This window comes from Epinephelus fuscoguttatus, linkage group LG4, assembly GCF_011397635.1.
Source record: "Epinephelus fuscoguttatus linkage group LG4, E.fuscoguttatus.final_Chr_v1".
NCBI classification, from domain to species: Eukaryota; Metazoa; Chordata; class Actinopteri; order Perciformes; family Serranidae; genus Epinephelus; species Epinephelus fuscoguttatus.
The window spans coordinates 42,845,052-42,861,328 of NC_064755.1; the positions used below are offsets into that span (position 1 = coordinate 42,845,052).

The window sequence follows — 16,277 nt, forward strand, 5'->3', positions numbered from 1 at the left end:
TTACAGTTCAATGTACTTTCAAAGTAATGAGATGGACAAAGATGTTATTATTATTATTGTTGTTGTTGTTATTATTATTATTATAATTAACAGACTCAGCAGAGTGAAGATATATATTTTATTCTGAATATCTTAAGTATTAGTGTTAACATTGTAGCATACCGCGCATTGTTATTTATTATTATTTCTATTATTGTTATTATTATTATTTAAAAATGTTGTGAACTAAAAACAGCCCGGTTATATATATGTTTAAATATATGGGACTTGAATGCAGCATGTAATAAAGGTGGAGCGTCTTTCGTTGCTAAGCAACAAGCCTGCCATATCATAGGTAGCTTCTGTGGAGGAGAAGCGGTGCAGTACTGGCTTCTCTGATTGGTCGATGAAACAGCTCGGACCAATCAGCACCGAGATTGTTAAAGTTAAAAGTTGATGTTTGGTATTTCGGTTTGAAAAGATGTCGTTCAATAAGGGCATCGGCAGTGTGGAGGTAACGGTGGTTAAATGACCGCATTACGGTTAATATTTATCCGCTAACTGGTTATTTTAAACTGTCGATAACATCATGTTACGCGTCATAGCATCATGCTACATGAACTAATGTAGCAATCCTAGCAGGTTAGCATGTTAGCTGTGGTCAGTGTTAAGTTACCATATCAACCACAGTGCACCTGTGAACATGACATCGTTAGCTAGTTAGCTCTGTCTGAAAACTCCCGGGCTGTAAAGTTAAATAACGTTACCGTTAAAATGTGATTTCCGGTCTTTGTGTGTGGTTACACAGCTAACACAAACACATGGTTGTGTTTTCTTTACAGTACATGAAGAAAAGGATACCGAGAAATGAAAAGTATCAACATGTCAAAACCAGGCTGGACACGGGTAATTTATCCATGTTCATATGTAACGTTACATCTATGTGACTGTAATGATTCATAAATGCTTTGTTATGAATATGAACTGTCATGTTTATGTGACAGGATGCAGCCTGACAAAGTACATGGAGAGACTGGAGGACATTAAAAAAAGTAAGTAAATGTTTTAAAGAGGGGTCTGAGCTGGCAAGTAAATGTACATCCGTTTATAGATTTCATGTTCTGTTCCCTTCTGTGCACTTTGTTTGATGCACTCATGCAGCTCAGATATTTAAATGAACAGTCTGTGTGTTCCAGTCCCCACACTAACATACTATAGAGTATGCCAGAACAAGATTTAGTATGACCCAATACATAGCATGTCAAACGCAGTGTGCCAGTGATACCAGGATGTTTTACTACATCTGGTCAGATTTTGCAGAATGCAAGTCAGCATGGTTTTCTGGCTGTTCTGACCCACAGTCCTCCACTGACACTGTGAGGAGTCACAATGACGGATGGCAGCGCATTCGAGGAACTAATGACCAGTTGAATTGTTATAGGAATATTAATTGTTTCATTGAATAAAAGAATCATAAATCGAAGCAACAACAAAAGGGCAGAAGTGTTAAATAACAATGACAGAGAAAGTTACAGCTCATTTAATTTTGCTATGGCAAGTATATTAGAATCAACAATGTATGCAGTTTTTCCTTTGCAAAATCACACCACCAGAGCTGTCCGGATTGCCAGCTGTCCGGCTCTGGTGAGCTTGGTAGACGGCATTTTGTTTTATCTCCATGGTAACAGATATGAGTAAGAGAGTCAAAGTTTAGGGTGTGATGTTATGAGACAGTAGTATCACCTGATTGTGAGCATACTGTATGCAACAGTACATATTTTAAGGATAAGGATTAGGAACACATCCAGTGTAATATTAAGATAGATAGATAGATAGATAGATAGATAGATAGATAGATAGATAGATAGATATAAATAGAATTACACCTAAAACTGCTTCACCTGATGACAGTTATCATCTGCGATCCTTTGGGGGCGGCTCCAATCAGTTTTAGAGATGCAGGAAGTTTCCCTTCAATAGCAGCCGTATTTAAAAAGGTGTTTTTCTTGGCCCAGTCAACCTTTGAATATAAAAAGGCTAAAACCTTTTGGGCTGCATCTTGTTGAATAGTTGTGACTGTCTCTGAAGTGATTAAAGTAGTTGGACAGATTGCAGACTGCAACCAGCTGAAACTTCTCCTGGTTAGAATTTCTTCAGCGTTCATTGTTCAGGAGGTTTTTACCAGGAGCTGAATTATCCACAGAGTTCTCTTCCTCTCAGAAACAAATGGACCAGCTGATTTAAACTGGTAAAGACAATGGATCAAGCAGTTTCACGTTTAAAAAAACAACCAAAAAAACCAGTGTGTTTTTCAACGACCTGATACATGGCACTGCAACATGCTGATCTCTGTAGACAAGGACCTGCTCCCTATGTACATATAAACAGCTCATTTTAGGGTAACGAAAACACAATCATTCTTGTTTTCAGGGTGATTATAAACTGAAAATAAAACTAATAACTTAAGTGTCTTCCTAAAGGACACTTCACACGGTCACATGCAGCAGCTTGGATCACAGTTCTGACCCAGTAAGAACAGAATAGTGTCTCTGTCCAGCAGGACACTACACTGCTGTACACTGTCGGATCCATGACATCAGTTCACTCCATTAACGTCTTATAAACACTTTCCAATCTGCTCTAAAGTGAACAGGTGGATCAGATACTCCAGTTTGGCAGCACTGTGTAAACCTCACACCTGATCCTGTTGCAGCTGAACAAGCCCTTCTACTGTCAGGGTCTTTTTCTTAGTGTAGAGTATCTAGCTGAGGACTATTTGCTACACTGAAGATAGGATTTGGCTCTCAATTTTCCCATGAATCCGTTGGCTTGTCTTCTCCGTCTGCCGTGTACTTCAGAGGTAAACTGGAGAAGTTCTGACCCAGTGATATTTCCCAGTTAAAGAAGTTCTTTCTCACGGATAAGTGACACTGATTCCAGTCTCTAATGGAGGATTGTGCTGCTGTCCACAGGTGTCCCTCTGTGTGACTGGACACACACTATGGGGACGTGCTGGTCAGGTGCCAGCAGGGGTCTTTGGGAAAGTGTTAGCTTCTGTAGCGAGGTCACACTGTGGATAATACCAGTATCAGCTGCACAGATAAAACTGTCTGAGCAGCCTGATTTGGGTGCAGTAGTGGGAGCTTTGGCCGGGAGGCAGCATGGGAACAGACGGGGCAGAGCCGAGGTTTAGTGAAGCATTAGAGGAGGATGAGGAGAAGCAGGTCCTGAAGGACCCGGGTGAGTTGTGTGAAGTACGACTGCATCCGAAGGCTGAAGTCTTTATCACTGTTGTTTTACTAGATTATGACTTTAACTGACATTTTGGTGGAGATGTGCACGATTCGTCAACTAGACAATTTAATGTTGCCTCTCTTGCTCGTTGGCACCAGTTTAAATGCATCAAAATTACTATTGTATGCAGTGGCACTCACCCAATGAAACACCGCTGTAACAATTAGGCACATTTCCGAAGATTTATTTTCCGTAAAATTTTGTTTTATCAGTAAATGTTATTTGTTAAATTTTATTTACGGGTTGTTGTCATGTTCTGTAGGATAATATGCAGTTTTCAGAATGCACGGTGCAAAGCGCCAGCAGCATTTAAGAAACAATTTGGTGATTGAAAAATGTGATTAACGATTTCAAATAGCTCTTAACATTTTCACAGTATTTAATAACATTACAGATTATATTTTGCTCAATTTTGAATGTTCTTACTTACTTTTAGACGACAAGACGAAGAAGTTCCCGAGGTGAAATTAAATTTCTTTCACCCTGTTGTCATACACACACACAGGCCCGAAATACACACACATGCACAAACAGGACCTATACATGCATTAAATGGAGAGATGGCAGGGTGAGGGGGCTGCCATGGACAGGCACCACGAGTAGTTGGGGGTTCAGTGCCCAGGAGGTGAACTGGCCCCTCTCAAGCTACCAGTCCACACTCCATACTTGGTGCGTACAGAGACTTGAATGAGAGACCCTCTGGCTCCCAACCCCCACCAGTCGAACATCAGGGAAATTAGCTGTTAGGAATATTCCTACTTTGTGGTGTCTTCAGCTTCAGCGGCCATTTAAAATCAGATACTTTTTAGACCATCATCAGGCTCCTTCCTCCTGTAAACTCTCTTATATTTCATTATCTTTTCCACTTTTTTTTCTCTTCAGATTACAGGTATCGAAAAGATGAAATCTTCAAGCGGTTAAAGGTGACAACATTTGCACAGTTGGTAAGCATTCATGTTTATTTCCTATTATACAACAGTTAGTTCCGGCCAAGCAATTTGATTGGCCAGGAGACATTCAAAACGTGACGATATTGGAGTACAACATCACTCCCTCTCGTGTGATAAACATCCTGCAAGATTGCTATCTCATACGTAATGGAAAATCCATCCAGCAGTTATGGTGTGATGGAGGAGGTTATAGAGAGAATACAGTGAGACACTCTGATCCATTTACAGCGCTTAATAATTGATAGACGACTTGTGTGAATAGTTTTAGACGGACAGCTCTGAATCTGTTTAGTGTGGTTTGTTCTCTTCTTCACAGACTCCAGGATCTCATTCTCTTCTAGCAGTTTTTCATTCTGGTAGAAGCGTCTTTCTATCTAAACTTGTTTTTTCCACCAGATACTGCAGGTTGCCTCTGTATCAGACCTGAACGAAAGTGAGCTCAACGGCGAATCACATGGCCCAGATGGTAACTGTCAAAGTTACTTATTCATATCACATTTTGAAACTCAACTTATCTCCAGCTTCATACCAAACATGTTAAAACTGATGTAACATACAGTATGAGAGCAGTGTTGTAGGTGACAGTCTGTTGATATTCGCTCCCTGCTGGTTTGCAGACGGTCTGTCAGTGGTGTCTGATGCAGACCTGGAGTGTCTGTCTGAACACACCAACGGCTCCCCGCAGCCGCCGCCTCCATCAGATCGCCAGGATGCAGGAGACAGTGAAATGTGCTACTCTGCCAGGTCCACACTGCTGAGGTACTGTACAGCTCAAACTCTGTGAAGCCACACTGAATATCACTCATAGTTACAACCGTTATGCAAAGTCCCTCGTGTATAATTATGAATTGCTGGACAGAAGAGAAGTGTTCCTCTGTGCCTGGTGTCAGTGTCATGCTCTGCCCTCTGAGCTGCGTTAAGCTCTGTCACGTGCCCTGCAACTTTCTTTGGTTTACTTTTGCATCCTGGAAGTCACTAATAGCTCAGATCCATCCGCACTGGATCGGTGTTAAACAGGGTTACTGAGCAGTATGGAAATGTATGGAATTTTGATTCCGTACCGATTGGGTTCAGTAATTTCCAGATGTGGAGGAGTATGAAAAATAGTGTGTTTCCAAATTACTGCATCGACTCTAAATCCTGAGTGCAGAGCTGATCTTCTTCCAGGTGCTGTTGTTTTTAAAGAGGCAACAGATAGGATTTGTTGGGGTTTTTTTTAGCTTGGCGCCACCTAGCGTCAGTGGTGTTGCATCGCACTGTCGCAATGACTAAATTGAATGTGGGAATCAGAGATAACCAATAATATGACTCTATTAGACTCTCTAAATTAAATCAAATGTAGGCTGTAAAGCCACCAGTATACCTCTATGTGTATGTAGAATGAGACCAAGCAACAATTATCAGATTTATCTGAAGAAAAAACAAATAGTAATGCAAATAATTATAGCAGAATGCACAGTACCAGTACAAACAGCTCACAGTAAATGATACCAATATGTACAGTACCAGTACAAACAGCTCACAGTAAATGATACCAATATGTACAGTACCAGTACAAACAGCTCACAGTAAATGACACCAATATGTACAGTACCAGTACAAACAGCTCACAGTAAATGATACCAATATGTACAGTACCAGTACAAACAGCTCACAGTAAATGATACCAATATGTACAGTATCAGTACAAACAGCTCACAGTAAATGACACCAATATGTACAGTACCAGTACAAACAGCTCACAGTAAATGATACCAATATGTACAGTACCAGTACAAACAGCTCACAGTAAATGATACCAATATGTACAGTACCAGTACAAACAGCTCACAGTAAATGATACCAATATGTACAGTACCAGTACAAACAGCTCACAGTAACTGACACCAATATGTACAGTACCAGTACAAACAGCTCACAGTAAATGACACCAATATGTACAGTACCAGTACAAACAGCTCACAGTAAATGATACCAATATGTACAGTACCAGTACAAACAGCTCACAGTGAATGACACCAATATGTACAGTACCAGTACAAACAGCTCACAGTAAATGACACCAATATGTACAGTATCAGTACAAACAGCTCACAGTAAATGACACCAATATGTACAGTACCAGTACAAACAGCTCACAGTAAATGATACCAATATGTACAGTACCAGTACAAACAGCTCACAGTAAATGATACCAATATGTACAGTACCAGTACAAACAGCTCACAGTAAATGATACCAATATGTACAGTACCAGTACAAACAGCTCACAGTAAATGACACCAATATGTACAGTACCAGTACAAACAGCTCACAGTAAATGACACCAATATGTACAGTACCAGTACAAACAGCTCACAGTAAATGATACCAATATGTACAGTACCAGTACAAACAGCTCACAGTGAATGACACCAATATGTACAGTACCAGTACAAACAGCTCACAGTAAATGATACCAATATGTACAGTACCAGTACAAACAGCTCACAGTGAATGATACCAATATGTACAGTACCAGTACAAACAGCTCACAGTAAATGATACCAATATGTACAGTACCAGTACAAACAGCTCACAGTAAATGACACCAATATGTACAGTACCAGTACAAACAGCTCACAGTAAATGACACCAATATGTACAGTACCAGTACAAACAGCTCACAGTAAATGATACCAATATGTACAGTACCAGTACAAACAGCTCACAGTAAATGACACCAATATGTACAGTACCAGTACAAACAGCTCACAGTAAATGATACCAATATGTACAGTACCAGTACAAACAGCTCACAGTAAATGATACCAATATGTACAGTACCAGTACAAACAGCTCACAGTGAATGACACCAATATGTACAGTATCAGTACAAACAGCTCACAGTAAATGATACCAATATGTACAGTACCAGTACAAACAGCTCACAGTAAATGACACCAATATGTACAGTACCAGTACAAACAGCTCACAGTAAATGACACCAATATGTACAGTACCAGTACAAACAGCTCACAGTAAATGATACCAATATGTACAGTACCAGTACAAACAGCTCACAGTAAATGACACCAATATGTGCAGTACCAGTACAAACAGCTCACAGTAAATGATACCAATATGTACAGTACCAGTACAAACAGCTCACAGTAAATGACACCAATATGTACAGTACCAGTACAAACAGCTCACAGTAAATGATACCAATATGTACAGTACCAGTACAAACAGCTCACAGTAAATGACACCAATATGTACAGTACCAGTACAAACAGCTCACAGTAAATGACACCAATATGTACAGTACCAGTACAAACAGCTCACAGTAAATGACACCAATATGTACAGTACCAGTACAAACAGCTCACAGTAAATGACACCAATATGTACAGTATCAGTACAAACAGCTCACAGTAAATGATACCAATATGTACAGTATCAGTACAAACAGCTCACAGTAAATGATACCAATATGTACAGTACCAGTACAAACAGCTCACAGTAAATGACACCAATATGTACAGTACCAGTACAAACAGCTCACAGTAAATGATACCAATATGTACAGTACCAGTACAAACAGCTCACAGTAAATGACACCAATATGTACAGTACCAGTACAAACAGCTCACAGTAAATGATACCAATATGTACAGTACCAGTACAAACAGCTCACAGTAAATGACACCAATATGTACAGTATCAGTACAAACAGCTCACAGTAAATGATACCAATATGTACAGTACCAGTACAAACAGCTCACAGTAAATGACACCAATATGTACAGTACCAGTACAAACAGCTCACAGTAAATGATACCAATATGTACAGTACCAGTACAAACAGCTCACAGTTAATGAGACCAATATGTACAGTACCAGTACAAACAGCTCACAGTAAATGATACCAATATGTACAGTATCAGTACAAACAGCTCACAGTAAATGACACCAATATGTACAGTACCAGTACAAACAGCTCACAGTAAATGATACCAATATGTACAGTACCAGTACAAACAGCTCACAGTAAATGATACCAATATGTACAGTATCAGTACAAACAGCTCACAGTAAATGATACCAATATGTACAGTACCAGTACAAACAGCTCACAGTAAATGATACCAATATGTACAGTACCAGTACAAACAGCTCACAGTAAATGACACCAATATGTACAGTACCAGTACAAACAGCTCACAGTAAATGATACCAATATGTACAGTACCAGTACAAACAGCTCACAGTAAATGACACCAATATGTACAGTACCAGTACAAACAGCTCACAGTAAATGACACCAATATGTACAGTACCAGTACAAACAGCTCACAGTAAATGACACCAATATGTACAGTACCAGTACAAACAGCTCACAGTAAATGACACCAATATGTACAGTACCAGTACAAACAGCTCACAGTAAATGACACCAATATGTACAGTACCAGTACAAACAGCTCACAGTACATGACACCAATATGTACAGTACCAGTACAAACAGCTCACAGTAAATGATACCAATATGTACAGTACCAGTACAAACAGCTCACAGTGAATGACACCAATATGTACAGTACCAGTACAAACAGCTCACAGTAAATGACACCAATATGTACAGTACCAGTACAAACAGCTCACAGTAAATGACACCAATATGTACAGTACCAGTACAAACAACAGTAGACACAGTGGAATTATACCAATATGCACATGTAAACAGTCCCCATTCTAGAATAAACGCTACCGTATGGAAACCATGCGGCGGTTGGAGCTCAAATTGAATGGGAGACAAAGTCCAGTGTTCACTTAGCTGGGCGTAACTTAGCTGGGCGATGTCCGTGGATAGCTGCCTCCGTGAGAAGAGAACAGAAGGAAGGGAGGGGGGTATCACTGTCCGAGGGCTGCCGTAGAATGGCAACCAGGACGTCAGCCGACCAACGCTCGCTACCCGCTCCCTGGTTGCGGCGATTTGCGATGCTGGCCAGCTAGGAATGAACTAGCAGCCAGTACAGTCCAGTCCTCTCTGGTCTAGCTAACATTTAGCCGTGTTACTTACTGATCCATTAGAAAGAAAGCTAGCTGGACATGGGTTTTGAAGCCTCTTTGGTCACGGAGCTCCCTCCATCTCTTGAACGCCTGACTGAGGTTTACTCTTGTTTTTCCTCTTCTTTTATCACTCTCCTTTTTGCTCTTCTTTGCCTCCTCACACAGAGGAGCTCCTTTTCTTTTGCTAGGCCGTTTTTCACTTGTCTCCAAACTTTGTCCGTCTGCCATTGTGCTCGTGACTCAACTATCTCATGCCCAACTCCTCATAAGGACCAGCTCCAGTCCCTGATTGGCTGACCGACCAGTTTCACAATACATGACGCGTTTCCTGCCGTAAAGCAGATTTTTTCCGTGAAATTTCGGCACCGGTGGCAGAAGCTTATTGCACAGCCACTAAGTAACCTATGTAAACGCTGATAGTCTGATTTTACTGTGGCCACTACCCTGTGCAACCCACATTATTTTCATAATGATATTTTTAGGAAAAGATGCTATCTGTTGCATCTTTAAGTGTGTAGGTGTAAAATATTGTCTGTGGGACGGATGTAAAGCTCTGACTGCTCTGCACTAACATGATCAGCTTCATATTTTACCACACTCTGATATTAACAGAAGAAGGGAAAGATATCTGTGGGCTGTGATTGGTTGTTCCCCATCACATGACATGCGGTGCCCACTGCCGTGTTCCAAAAGTTGAACTCTGTCTCAGGGCCATCATGCCCTGAGAAATAAGCGCTCAGGAATACAAATAAGTCATGATGCTGTTGCAACAGTGTTTGAGTGCGCCTGTTGTGCATCTACACACAGTAGATTTGAGGGTGCAAAAAACACGACATGTACGGGCCCTAAAAAAGCAGTTTTGTTTGGGACAGATCCTGGAAAAAATCACAGCGTTATCATTTTAATATAATAATGGTGTAACAATGATCATTCCCTTGAATATTGCAACATCAGTGGAAAATATTCTTTCAAAGCGCTGTTAGATACACACACACAGGCTCACACTGTCATATTAAGTCACACCCAACATCCAACAATCACGACCTCTAACACCACACACACACACACACACACACACACACACACACACCTGTAACCCTACACCCACCACATCTGTATGTGTACTCAACATAGTGTCCTTCCACCTCCGCCTTCCCGTATACAGCACAATAACCTCGCTCCATATGCTCTCAGCGTCTCCTCCTGTCACCTGCGTCCTCCTCCCCCCTCCGGCTTGAACAGGAACCCCAGGTGTGTAACTCTATCTGTGGTCTCTCTGGGGGATTTAGTCTCTGTAATGGCAGGGCTTTCAGTTCACCTTCACCTTGTGGGGAGGACGGATGGAGAGAGAAAGTAGGGCAGCACTGGGGTAAATCTACACAGGGGGAAAGTGGTGTTCTTGTGTTTGGCTCCGCTCCATCTTTTTCCTCCAGGCTCTGGGTTCACATTAACTGGTTCAACACCTGAGAGATTAACCCCTCCCTGCTTTAAGAAAAGAAACCATCCTGTACTCATCATTCACACACGTGTGTGTGTGTAGGGAGTAGAAGTGGTGTTTCCATCAGTGATGTCATGGAAAATATGTGTGTCTTACCAACCAACAAGTGTCAATATAAATCACATGAAGAGTGCTGGAACAAAAGAAATGTCTATTAGAGTGAAACCTGTACAAACAAGGAATGGAAAGAAATAAGATTAAACACCTCAAGTATTAAAAAAATATAGATTACTGAATTAATTAAATGTATTTAGACAGGACATTTACATATCAGCCTGTATTTCTGACACAGTTACTGCAGCCTCTAACCTTTCTTAACTGCCTTCAGTGTCATTAGTGGTGTTGGAGAGATGAACCTCGACAGACGTCATCAGAAGACGGAGAATGAGTCGGAGTCCAGCCCCGAGCCAGCTGACCGCCCCTACCCCGACTGCCCCTACCTGCTGCTGGACGTACGGGACCGCGACCAGTACGACCGCTGCCACATCATCAGCGGTAGGTGACGAGAATGTGACGCCAGATCAGCAAATAACAAATATCTCCTGTTGCTTTAATCATGTCTCTTTCTTACAGCTCACAGTTTCCCCATCGCCATGTTGTCCCGAACAATGAACCCCTACACCAAAGATGTGCTGGAATACGTATCCTTCAACACAAACTAATGGACCTGTTTTTCATGCAACACGATCAATGCTGATTAAGTGATTAATCTGAACTTAACCCACAAACTGTAGAAAAATTCAGCGGGGAAGATCATCATCATGTACGATGAAGATGAGAGAGTAGCCGGACAAGCAGCCACCATCATGTGTGAACGAGGATTTGAGAATCTGTTTTTGTTGTCTGGAGGTAAAGAAGTCTAATTCAAAGTGATGTTACTTCATGTATCCTGCATGTCAGCACCCTCTGGTTGTAGCTGTGAGTGCAGCCGTAGGTATCCGTCATCTCACTCTGCTGTCCTCTCCCAGGTCTCAAGGTCATCGCTCAGAAATTTCCAGAAGGGATGACAACAGGCTCCTTCCCGACCTCCTGCCTGTCCTCTCCCACGTCACGGAAGGGGAAGATCTCTGCGCCGCTGCAGCAGCCGTCACAGGCAGCAGAGAAGAGGTGGCGGTTTACATCAGACGAGCTGAACAAAGTCCAGGAGCAGCTGGACGAGATCCTCATCCCCAGTACCTCCAACAGTAAGACCACACTGTCAGAAACTCAACTCATGCCGGCCTTACACCAAATGATTTTCTAAGCCATTTTACTGACGCAGACAAACTTCTAATGTCGGAATAAAATCATGTTCCTGTGACCTTGATCTCATTTAGAGTAAAAAACTCAGTCAGTGCTGTCTCTAGTCAGACTTTTCCTCGTCTTGACGTTCCAACAAAATCAAACATGTTCGTTATTATTCTAGTTTTGGCTCATGCAGATAGTGACAAACATTGTCAACAACCAATAGCTGCACTCTCCCCAGCACCAAACAGGAAGCAGCAAACCAGGTAGATGATAAACATGGAGGAAACACCAGGGAGGGAAGTCTGAGTTCTCTTATTCTGTGGAAAAGGAGGAGAAACTGGTGGAGTTGTGGAGTGAACAAGAGTTGGCATTTATCTATCTTGTGTTTCTAGAGTTTCGTGTTTTTGCAGACATGTTAGGAATTGTTTAAATGTCATATTTCTTAAAGGGAGTTTGGTGAAGTATTTTCCACCAGGAGCAGGATGGGAAATGATCTCAGTAGGAATTCTTGTTATGGTCTGTAAATAGTGACCCTGCAGGATCTCCAGTCTGTAAAATTTTTGTGTGAGACTAAAAACTAGTTAGAATATGGTTGAGTGTGTGTTCACAGAGCATTTTTCTTCAGCAGTAAAGCAGTGGCAGGGTGTTGGGCAGCGCTTCATCCCAGTGCCTCATAAAAAAGCTCCTGCAGCGCATCTTTAAAGATGTGCCACACGTGCGTTTTGTATCTATTACAAAAATATCTTGACATTAAAGTTAGTTAGGGAGCTAATGTAATGTTACATTGACAGAGGGATGATTACACAGTTAACAACAAGCTTACAAGGTTAACAGTGATAAAAGCACAAAACTCAGCAGCAACATCCGGCTGGTCTGTTCCCACAAATTAGATTTACTGTCTTTGTTGTGACAGCAGAGTGGCAGACAGAGTGCCCTGTATAAAGACACTGAACATGGTGCTTTTTTCTGTTGTCGCTCTCCTTATTGGGAACAACTGAGAAAAGATGCTGGTGCTGAGAAAAAAAAACTGTGGCCTTTAGGCTTTTCCCAGGGAAGAATTTGGCGATAAGGAAAATAGAGCCAAAGTTCTGCAGCAGTTATTTATTTGTTTCAGTGTCAGTTGGTTTGAGTTTATAAGCAGTTGTTGATTTACAAAGGATTTTCTTTAAAAACTAAGAAGCTTCATTTAAACCAAAGTAAAGTCATTATTTTTGCATTACTGGAAAATGTATCCTCCTAATGGTAAGTGATTATGTGTTTGCACTGACCTGCTGTGGACAAAGACTGGAGGTCACGCTCACAATACGCTGGGTTCAGCTGATTGGAACAGTATCAGCTGAGCACATTCTCCATTTTCCCATGAATTTGAAGTTGTATATCATGTCCATCACATCCAGGAAATTGAAGGACCCGTAAAATGTAGCGTTACCGACCAGTCTTATCGGTCTCAATCACAAAACGGGCCTGGGATGGTTCAGAATGCGACCATTCCTCCTGATTCATCCCCGATGTGTTGCTCCATCCCCTCCATGAAATTCTGTTATCAAGCAGATTGAAGTCATGAATCAGAATTTAAGATCATAATCTAACCTTCCACCCGCAGGAAGTTAGACTTAGAAATGTCTCATCACTCTGCTAACCTTCAGTTTTGTTTGCATGTGTGTTCACTGCAGGCCGCATGTCCAGCCGCATGTCGACCAGCAGCTCTCAGTCTAAAGCGTCCAGCGCTCGGAGTCGACAGAGTTCCTCTGCAGCTGGCAGGGGCAGCGCCAGAGTTCAGAGCAGTAGACCCTGGAAATAACACCACCTCCACCTCCTGTTCCCCCCCAGCCACACAGATACACACAAACAAACATACCTCCAACACAACGTCCATTTATTTCAGGATCCATAACTGTCGCAGTCTGAAAAGTAATCCTCCCAGAGACAGGCAGGAAACAGCACAGATACTGTATCACAGCAACTTTTAATCCAGAATTTTCTCTGACACAGATACTGAAAATAAATTCTTGTCAAATTTTTAAACCAACGACCAAAAAATAAAACTCTAATTAGGCCTTAATGAACAACAGTATCAAATTGAAGACAAAAAATCTGTAGGAAAAGAACAAAGAAATTCTGGAGCTTTCTGTCAGACTGAAGTATTTTCCCCTCCATGTTTTTCATTTTCTTGTAATCTTTAATAAATGGTGTGTATTTGAATGTTTGCACAGTGCCTCGTCTGTGAACCTGAAATCTGATGGATCTTTTTGCACTCAAATTAACTTTGTGACACTACTCTCATGCTTATTTTTCACCAGCGAGTGACCCTGAGCAGATAATCATTTCATTCTTTTTGAATATTATTATGTCCAAAAAAGGTCACGTTAGCTCCGTCAGCATGAGCTGTTAAATAAATGGCATTCCTAACAGAGTTTTCCACTGCAGAATGTTAACATGATATGAAGGATGTGCTGTGAGTCTGTGTATTACATGAGATGGAATTTCTATAAATATTGTTACAGAGCCTGAGAAAAGCTGTGCTGTATTTTTGTAATTTTCCCCATGATGTCTTAATGTGATTCCTAAACTGACGGTAGACAAACAGCCTGTATGTGAGGCCTTTTCATTCACTTATGCTGTTATGTGACTGGTTTTCTTTGTGTGTGTGTGAATTAAAGTACTGTACGCTGTCATCACACTAACTGACTCATTGAGGCCTTCGCAGTGTCAAAGGTCAAAGAGAGGAAACATGGCTGTAGCCAAAATACAAGCAGATGCATTTAAAGACAGTATTTCTGATTTGTGGCCTTTTGTTTGGTTGCAGTGACTCATTGCATCGTTCTGGATTCACTCACACACTCACAGTCTCCTATGAAGTGCATTTAATAAAAATATGGACCGAATGATGTCTTCACCATCGGTTTACTCACATGAACGATGTGATCACATGATTGTGTTTGTAAATGAATGTTAAATAAAGTGTATAATTGTTTGCTCTATCAGAATTGTGTCCTGGTCTTAATAAGACAGCTGTGAAATGTTGACAACAAATAAATTATTACTTTGCTCATTAACTCTTGAAGGTTTATCGTGTAGGATTTAGAGGGATATATTGTCAGAAATTGAATATAATAAGTATTTTTTCTTTAAAGTGTAATAGCCTGAAAATAAGAAATGTTATGTTTTCATTACCTTACAATAAGGCATTTATGTCTACGTACGGATCAGGTCCTCTTCAACAGACTCCATCATGTTGCTCTACAGTAGCCCAGATCAGACAAAATAAACAGTGGCTCTAGATAAGGACATCTGCGTTTTCACCTCGGCAGCTGTAGTTCTCCCACACCAGGAGTATACAAGCTATTTTTAATAGGGGACATGAGACAAACAACTGTTTCATCTTCTAGTGAAAAAGAATTCAGGGCTGTTTGTCCGGGCCGTTTATTGGCAAGAAACTGGCTAACTGTGGTATTTTTTAAAATCTACTATTAGGCAAAACTCATAAAGAACACTCGACCATAGAGAATTTAAGAATTTATTATAGCTGCTGCACAGCGATGGGTTGGGTCCGGGCATTTTTAGGCAATTCTGAGCAACCTCTGGAACCTAAGACGGTCATCTAGCGCTCTGAGCTAATTGGCAAGTAGCAACTCAACAGTGGCTTCACAAACTGAGTAAGCCATTTACTGTTGTGTAGGAAAGCAGCCGTCCGTGCATGGAAAGGCAGATTTGAAACCACTGTAAAAAATTCAGTTATTAAGACAAAAATCTGAAAATACACATATTGCATCTAGACAGCATGGAGATGTTGGTAATTTGTTTGTAACAATGATTGATTTGCTCCATAAGTGAAAAACTGATGTTTAAAATTGCCATTTTTACATTGACTCCAATTGTTCACATTAGAGCAAAATTCAAAATGCTGTCAAAAATTCAGTTTTTGAGATAAAATTCTGAAATTTGCCACACATCATCTACCATGACTCTAGAATTTTGCCTTTTTTTCATGAACATTGAAGATTTATTTAGCAAGAATTTGCAAGTATATGTTTACAGTACCGTTTACAGTCAAACATTTTGATGCATTTTGATAAATCAAAAATCTGAGAAACATAGTTTGTGTAGGACAGTCTGAAGATGCTCTGTAGCAAGATTGGTGTCAATTGAGCAAAAATTGTGGGAGGAGATAGGTTTAAGAAGTTTTACAGTTTTTGAAAAAACAGAATGATGAACTTCATTTTTAATAGGTTTAAATGTACAAAAGTTTCTTCAGTATTGGGGCTACAGTTTGA

At 40.8% G+C, this 16,277-nt stretch overlaps 1 protein-coding gene across 1 annotated transcript; it reads left to right on the forward strand.

Annotated features, from left to right (window-relative positions):
- The first annotated feature begins 369 nt into the window (after positions 1 to 369).
- Positions 370 to 14,984, forward strand: cep41 (centrosomal protein 41). Its single transcript, XM_049573059.1, has 11 exons — positions 370 to 493; positions 822 to 885; positions 984 to 1,031; positions 4,156 to 4,217; positions 4,620 to 4,689; positions 4,841 to 4,982; positions 11,105 to 11,271; positions 11,350 to 11,417; positions 11,511 to 11,625; positions 11,745 to 11,960; positions 13,677 to 14,984. The coding sequence occupies exons 1-11, from the start codon at positions 461 to 463 to the stop codon at positions 13,802 to 13,804; spliced, it is 1,113 nt and encodes a 370-aa protein (XP_049429016.1). The 5' UTR covers positions 370 to 460; the 3' UTR covers positions 13,805 to 14,984.
- Positions 14,985 to 16,277: the final 1,293 nt, after the last annotated feature.

Bases quoted from the DNA above. Each gene is read 5' to 3' on its own strand.
- cep41 (XM_049573059.1), top strand. From the start codon at position 461: ATGTCGTTCAATAAGGGCATCGGCAGTGTGGAG. The intron at 1,032-4,155 runs GTAAGTAAATGT...TTTTCTCTTCAG, and splicing joins ACTGGAGGACATTAAAAAAA to ATTACAGGTATCGAAAAGAT. The intron at 11,418-11,510 runs GTATCCTTCAAC...CACAAACTGTAG, and splicing joins CCAAAGATGTGCTGGAATAC to AAAAATTCAGCGGGGAAGAT.